The sequence below is a fragment of the Rhineura floridana genome, chromosome 1 (assembly GCF_030035675.1).
Source record: "Rhineura floridana isolate rRhiFlo1 chromosome 1, rRhiFlo1.hap2, whole genome shotgun sequence".
Classification (NCBI taxonomy): Eukaryota; Metazoa; Chordata; class Lepidosauria; order Squamata; family Rhineuridae; genus Rhineura; species Rhineura floridana.
The window spans coordinates 4750367-4758546 of NC_084480.1; the positions used below are offsets into that span (position 1 = coordinate 4750367).

Here is an 8180-nt window from a genome sequence, read left to right on the forward strand (position 1 = left end):
CCCCATGCTCAGTAGCAAAAACAAGGTCTAGAGTGTGCCCCGATACTTGTGTTGGACCACTAACATATTGAGACAGCCCCATGGCTGTCATGGAAGCCGTGAAGTCCTGAGCCGCGCCAGACAAAGTGGTCTCGGCATGAATGTTGAAATCCCCCAGTACTATTAGTCTGGGGGACCTCAACAATATATCCGAGACCACTTCCGCCAGCTCAGTTAGGGAAGCCATTGGGCAGCAAGGTGGGCGGTACACCAAAAGGATTCCCAGCCTGTCCCTCTGGCCCAACACAAGGTGCAAATACTCCAGGCCAGTAACTGAATGAACATGGTGCTTGGTGAGTGAGATGGAACTCTTATAGACGACAGCAACCCCACCTCCCCGACCCTCAGATCTACCATGATGCTGGACCAGGTACCCCGGTGGGCAGAGCTGAGAGAGACCAACTCCTCCCTGCTCACCCACCCAGGTCTCGGTTATACATGCCAGATCGGCTGCCTCATCCACAATCAAATCGTGGACGAGGGAGGTTTTATTATATACCGATCTGGCATTTAATAACAGCAACTGGAGATCTGAGAGTTGGCTGATAGGACTACCAACGACCTTGCGGGTGTGGGAAGGACCGGAACAAGGCACAGCCACAACATGTCTGGACTGCGTTCCCCTTACCTGGCATGTCCTTCTCACAGCGCCATACCTTCCTTTGCCCGTCACTACGGTAATTGGGGGCCCCTCAAGTCTCCCCGCCTGATGGATAAAACTTTCTCCGAAGCACATAATACAACTAAAATATACAACAATTAAACGTATAAAAACAGACATATATACAGCCATATATACATTTATATATATACATTTATATATATAAATGCAGGATAAATATATTTCTGAGTCCTTTCAGTGCAGTGAGATCCGGAAAGACTTGTGTATCCAGTTTGCATCCCCCTCCCCCCCCCCGTTTTGCAAAGTTCGTTAGCAAAGCATGGTGATCGGCTCAAATAGAATGCATGTATGGATTATGGTGACCCCTGTGCTGCTACATAAAGCAGTATTGTTTAGGTATACTGAGAAGTGAGTGCCTGGACCTTGGCTTCCATCAACCTGTGACAGGAGCTAGCTAGTGTGCTGCTAGTTGCCTCTCATGTGTTTCCTGCCTATCTTGGTGTTGGGCTCCCCTGCGGATCATCTCTTAGTGGTGTGGCACAGTTCCTTGAGAGGAGAGATGCCTCCTTTCACTATCCCACTAAGTAGCCATAGACATTTTCAGCTGAGGCTGTCATGTGACTGCATTATCTGTATCCCTTTGCCCACATTCAGGTCCCTCCAGCATCAGCCAAGCAGCATGGTGTCAGCTTAAACACCGCATCATCACCCTTCCAGCAGGCGAGCGGCTACGGTCAGCACAGCTATGGAGCAGGTAACAGGATCATATGTGGTCAGTTCTCTTGCATGTGGGTAGAGTGGGCAAATCCGCAGGAAAACCTCTTGCGTCTGTCTGTTAGACATAGGATGCAACTAATGCTGGATGTGCTTTGATATTTTTAATGTTGCTTCTCCTGGTTATGGGAAGAAGATGTGCACCCATCCACTCAAAGGATGCAGGATTTTGTAAACCTCCACTGGGGTGTGGTGTGGAAGTCAGACACCACTCTGGTGTTTTATGACTGCTGATGTCACTTATGGATTTCATTAGTTCAGCTGCTTTATTATGAAACTAGGGTTTAGATGGAATCATTGTTCCCTGCCCTCAGAGAGCAAGAGAGAGACACTGCCTGAAAGCAGGCAACTTATGGCAGTCCCTCAAAGCTAGACGTCTCCCAACATGGTGCCTTCCAGATCTTTGGGACAACACCCCTCCCATCCCATCCTCCCTGACCATTGGCCATACCAGATTGGGGCTGATGGGAATTGTAGTTCAAAGCATCTGGGGGGTACCAGTTTGGGAAAGGCTGCTCAAAACATCATGACATGCGTTGGGGGAGGGAGTCACCTCTGTCAAAGGGGAGCCTTCAGCAGCCTCTTCCACAGTTAGCAGTGCCTTCCTGTGCTTGCCTGCTCCGAGAGCTGCTTGGGTTCGACGTTTAGCTCTTGGGCCATAGTCTCAGGCATAGGCCTGAGTGCAGATGAAGTTTGGGTGCATGGCACACATTGGGAGACGCCACTAGCAGAAACGTCCCAGCACGGCACTATGGCTGGGATGTGATTTATCTCTGTTGAGCTGGGCTAAGCACTGGTGCTGATGATCCGGCTCTTTCTCCCCCCACCCCCCCCCTCTCAAGTTGCAATACTTGGCCAGTCGCTCACTCAGTCTGGAATTTTAGAACCCGACTCGGGGGGGGGGGGGTATGTGCAGATGATGGGGGAGCTGCTGGTTAAAAGGGAGAGAAATGTAGAGGGGGAGAGTAAGAGTGCTCTCCTGTTGCAGCGGCTGATGTGACAGGACACATTTCAAGTGTGTAGGGGAAGCCAAGGGGTGACCACAAGGAAGAGGGGTGCAAAAGGGCCTGTCAGTCTGGTGGTCCATACCGTAAGGGGCTTCCAGCTGGACTCACTAGAAGGCCATTAGAGATCCCCCCACCCCCAGCAGACCAGGTGGCCTGTCTTAGGAGAGAGGAACTGAAGACCACAAAACTCCCTTTCTGAAGGAGGGGAAATACATTTCAGTGGTTGTTCCTTGTGAACCAACGCCCCTGGCCCCCACTACAACCACCACCACCAGATTTGCTCCTCGGTTAACCAGCCCTCGTGAGAAATGCAGGCAGTCCTTATTCCTCTGCACCTCCTGCAACAAAGTTGGTTGGATGAGGGTGCCTGCTTAAGCTTCTTGCCCTAAAGGCATTCTTCCTCTCCGGGAGCAAGTGACCAACCAGAAGCCTTTTAAAAATTCTTAGCTTTGCCTTTCTTGGGAGAAGGTCAGGATACAAATGAAAAGGAACACAATGTGTGTGTGTGTGTTCTCATTTTGTCCTTGCAGCAGCCCTGTGAGTTAGGTTAGGTCAAGAGTGACTGACCAACAGCTGAGGGTGGGTTTGAACACAGATTTCTCCCATCCAAACTCCACCCTCTAGCCGTATTACCTGGTGCAATAGGCCTAGATGCTGTTCTGCCAGTAACTGCATTCTTGTGCATGCCTCCAGGCTATGATGACCTAACACAGGGAACGGCAGCCGGAGACTATAGCAAAGGAGGCTATGCTGGATCTGCTCAAGCACAAAACAAATCTTCTGGCAGTGGACCAGGAAAAGGTAATTGGCTTGGAGAGAGACTTTTTATTCCCCCCCCCTTAACTAAGAAAAAAAGTATTATGAGATAAAGCAAGCCTTGCTTTGCTGCATCAGACCAAAGGGCCAGGGAGGACCTTTCTCACAGGAAGGACATGAAAGTGAATGGCCATTGTGTGCTCCTTTCCAGGGCCACCAAGCAGTAGGCACAGGAGGAGTGATGTACCAGGTCCACAACCGGCAGGTGTCCCAGACATAAGAACATAAGGGCTGGCTGGATCAGGCCAATGGCCCATGTAATCCGGCATTCCAGTCTCACAAGAGGCCAACCAGATGCCCCATTGGGAAGCCCGCAGGCAGGACCTGAGTGCAAAGAGCATTATGCCCTCCTGCAGTTTCCAGCAACTGGTGTTTGGAAACATACTGCCTCTCCCTAGGGAGGCAGAGCATAACCACCGTGCTTTACCTCCCTAGGCAGAGGCAGTGTGCTCAGCCAGACTCTGAGCTTTTTTTTTTCCAAAGTGAGTCTCTTGCCCTCCTAAAAAGAAAGTTACGAAGGAAATATGCAGGCACACTTCTAAGCGGCTTCTGTGAGATGCTCCTGCCCTTTAGTGCTGTTAGCCAATGAATGAAGTTAGTTGATGAGCGAGTTGTTTGGATACCAGGCAATAGGAGCCCCCAGAGACCTAAAAAGTTCCTGTTTCCCCTTCCCATTAGTACACTTTTCTGCTTCTCTCATTTTCTAGCCCTTGGAATTTCACGAGTGTGCTGTTCCTTTTTTCAGGATTGTCTGAGACCAGGTACTCCCTATTAGGTAGTAGTAATAGTTGCAGGAAATAAGCGCAGGTGGATGTTGAAGAATTCCCCCCTCTCCCCAGTGTCGAATGTGTCTGTCTGTTGTGTCTGTTGCTGGGCAGGAGCTAAAGGCCAGGTCAAAGTTAAGGATTCATTGTACAGGTAACTTTCTTATCTTCTCAGAAGTAAATCCCTCTTTGTGTTTAATGGGGTGTACCCTTGGATAAATGGGTACAGGATGTAAATCATATGCAGTTGTCATGCAAAGCTCTGTCCTCTTTCACAAGTGGCTTGGGCGGCCCAAGCCACAAACACTGTAGTGGGCCCAGAAAATCCTGCTGCCACCCTTGCTCCTGGCAGTGAAATGTGCCCCGCCCCATTTCCTGGGAGGTTGCATTTTGCTGGCGCAGCCAGTACTCGCCTTCCTTGATGTGTATCAACATAATTTAAATTTGGAATTTGCTCCCGTCAAATATTAGTTGCCGTCAGTTGGCACCGAAGACCTTCCTCTTCCAACATGCCTTTTAAGTAGAGACCTTTTTTCCCCACCGTGCATCTGTATTAGAATTGTTTTTAAGATGTTTTTTCTCTCTTGTTGTTTGCCACCCTGGGCAACTTTTGGAAGGAAGGGTGGGGCATCAAATAAATAACTAAAGCTGCAGGTTGATGGAGCTGGTGTTTTGTTTTTGTTTTAGGCAGGAAGAACTGAGCTCAGAGCGCCCTGAAGAAGGCTGCTGGTTATCCCTGTGGTTTGGGAGGTCCCGTTGCCTTTTACTCCTTTGGTAGCTCATTGTTCTCTCTTCTCCCCCCCTCCCCAGGTGTTTCTGTGACCTCAGGTAACACAGGTGTGCCTGATATTAGTGGCTCAGTCTACAACAAGACTCAGGTGAGGAACTGCTCCGTGTCTGGCACCTTTTGTGCCCAGTGGGTTCTGCTCATTTTGGCTTACCTCGTTACCATTTTGGCATCCCTGTTGGCAGCTCACACACACACACACAGAGGTACACAGCCTCCTCCTCAGCTGATCAGTACAGAGCAGCTCCTGGGGTGGGGGTGGGTCGTGTCCGCTCGTCAAATGATTAATTTGCCCCGTCCCCGATTATCAGTGCTCATCCCCCCTCCACGTCCAACCCAGCACTTTGTCTACTTCCCCTCTCTTTTTGGTGCTGGTATCTCCCTGAATTTTGGATTAGCCTCCTGGTGAGTGCTGATATGTTTCTGGAGCGGATTCTGGTTGCAGATTATCTTGGGTTTGTAATAAGGGAATAGGGAGTGTCCCATTTCAGTGTGTTCAAGTGTCTGTCTTGTTTGTTCTCTTTGCCCAGACGTTTGACAAGCAGGGATTCCATGCCGGCACTCCACCCCCGTTCAACCTGCCATCGGCCCTGGGCTCCACGGGGCCCCTGAATCCTGGCGCCGCTCCTGGTTATGCTCCACCCCCCTTCCTCCATATTTTACCTGCCCATCAGCAGCCTCATTCCCAGATGCTGCACCATCACCTTCAGCAGGATGGGCAGGTGAGTTGCCGAGGGGCAGGGCTGGGGTGGAGCCACCACCAACACGAGAAGAGCCCTGATGCTGGGTCAAGCCAGATGGGGCCCATCTGGTCCAGCATCCAGTTCCTACTGTGGCCTAAGCAACACAGCGCAGCGCTCTCCCCACCTCCCAGAGGCAGGCTGGAGAAAACAGCCCTGTGCCTTACAGATTGCTCTTATCCCAAGTCAGTAGTATTTATTTGGAATATTCATAATTCTCCTTGTATTGTATCTGTCTGAGGGCAGGGAACAATAACTCCATCTAAACCCGTTTCATAATAAAGCAGCTGAACTAATGAAATCCATCAGTGACATCAGCAGTCATAAAACACCAGAGTGGTGACTTCCAACTATGCTGAATAATTAAAATCCCCTAAATGCCAGATCGGAAACTTATAGACAGCCAGGGCAGTTGCTTTAGAACTTGCCAGCTGGAGGCCCTATGACAACCTGGCAGCTGTATTCTGTACGAGGTAAAGCTTCCGCTTCGTCTCGAAGGCCAGCTTCATGTAGAGTGTGTTGGAAGTAGTTTGACCAGGAGGTTGTCAGAGTAGAGATTACTGGGGCCAGGTTAACCTTGTCCAGGAATCGCTGTAGCTGGTAAGCCAACCACAGGACTCTGGGCCACTGAGTTCCCTAGAGCCTTCATGATGTAGTATATTATTTCTTTAATGAATTTACATTATTCCCCCCCCCCCGCTCCTCCCAGCAGCAGGTCTTCGCAGCATTGAGAAAGCTGGATCAAGGAGTATTGCCAGGCAGCTTCAAGGCGAGTTCAGCCTCATTTAGGACAGCCCATCTCCCTAATTTCTAGCACTTGCCTGACCACACCTGACTCAGGTATCAGAGAGAAATAAGCCCAGTGTCATCCGCATATTAACGGGGAACCCCCTGCAGACCCAATGACTGCTGCCCGCAGCTTCATATAGATGCTAAACAGCATGGGAGACAGAACTGAGTCCCATGGTACTCCACAACTCGGTTGCCGTGGGGCAGAGCAAAACTCTCCCCCTCCCCTCCATGCCACCTTCTGGAACCGGCTCTGCAGGAAAGAACGGAATTACTGTATCACTGTGCCTCCAACTTCCAGAATCAGTCCAGTTAAAATACCATGATTGATAGTATCAAAAGCCACTGAAAGATCAACAAGGCAGAGTTGCTGTCCCTGTGACTCTCTTCCAAAGGGGGTCATCTGCCAGAGCCGCCAAGGCCATTTCACTCCCCAGACCAGCCCGGAATGGGTCCTGATGATTCATTTCCTCCTTTAATGTCTGAAGCTGCCCAGCTGCCACTCTTGCCAAGCACCCAGCTCACAAAAGAGATGTTTGCAACTGCATGGTAGCTGCCATATACCTCGGGGTCCAGGGAGGACTACTTCAGTAGTGGCTGTGCTGCTGCCTCTCTCAGGCCTACAGGCACCACTTGTGTGTGGCAAAAAAGAAGCGCCGGAAGAAGATTGACAGCCAGTGCTGTTCTTTTAGAACCTCCAGAGCCAAACTGCGCTTTCAGATGGATACCTTCAAAGGGGCTTACTGTCAGTGCCAATCAGCTGCTTGGCATTGACAGTCCCTTTGAAGTTGTGACCTGATACCATGCCAGTGGCTGGTGGGCCAGTTCTTTATTCAGCCTTCAAGCAGGGAAGTTTCCCCACTCCTGGGTTTAGGAAACTGCCTGCTCTACAGTACAGCCAGGCTTATGAACATTCCTTGACACCCAGCCTGAAGGTAGTGACTTCTTCAACCAAAAGGAAAGTAACTGCACATCTGGCTGTGCACATAGTACTGTATCTCTGGCATGAAAACCTGAGGACTGTATCCGGTGCTGGCATTCCGCTTGCGCCACAGAGCCCACTTAGGTGACAGAAGTTCTGCATCTTCTCTCCCTTGCGCACACACCCAAATCTGTATTGGGAGACCCTCCGGAGCAGATTTTGGGGGCATGTGGGAGAGGAATTCTGTTCACCCAGCATGGGCTACAATGCTGCAGAATGATGTGGTCATTATTTTCCTCCCTTGTTTTGAAAGGGGCCTCTGGATAGTCGCTGTGTACGTAGGCAAATGGTGTTCAGGCAAGCACAGAGCAACTTTTGACCCATGCAATGTCCTCTCCCCTCCTCTCTAGGGTGGGTCTGGCCCACGCAATCCACCGAGCGCCCTGCAGCAGAAGTCTCAGGCTACCAAAACTGCCTATGGAACGTCTCCATACTGGACAAATTAACCCCAGACACAGAAGGAAGTTGGGAGGAGACAGCAAGTAGATGGTGCCCCTTCTTGGACTCCACTCAGAAGGGGAGGGAGGGAGGGTGGGTGAGTGGATGGGTTGGGACATTAGCCCATGCCCATCCTCCTTGCGTGTGACTCCTTACCTGCTTCCTCTATGATTTGCTGTTGTATGTAATATATTTATGTATGTATTTGTAAATGTAATAGAGCCTAATGGTGGTTTCTGCATCTTTTTTTGAAGTCTGTTCATTTCCTACCTTTCAGGGAGCGCAAACTCGACACACTTCCTTTTTGACAACAGGGCAGCTTTCCGTTTGTGTAGCTTTAAGGACTTTGAAAATGCATAAAGGACAAAATGTGCTGTTTTTTCCTCATTTTGGACCTGGAAGTTTCCAATATAAAAACAATT

General features: G+C 50.1%; 1 protein-coding gene across 2 annotated transcripts in view; it reads left to right on the plus strand.

Moving 5' to 3' along the window:
* Positions 1-7843, plus strand: part of UBAP2 (ubiquitin associated protein 2) — a 140417-nt gene extending 132574 nt beyond the window's left edge. For both annotated transcript variants that reach the window (XM_061613340.1, XM_061613341.1), the window contains exons 24-28: positions 1316-1415; positions 3136-3243; positions 4833-4900; positions 5340-5531; positions 7671-7843. In XM_061613340.1, coding sequence (XP_061469324.1) covers positions 1316-1415; positions 3136-3243; positions 4833-4900; positions 5340-5531; positions 7671-7766 — 564 coding nt within the window. In that variant the 3' untranslated portion in view covers positions 7767-7843. The remainder of the gene's footprint in view (positions 1-1315; positions 1416-3135; positions 3244-4832; positions 4901-5339; positions 5532-7670) is intronic.
* The last annotated feature ends 337 nt before the right edge of the window (positions 7844-8180 follow it).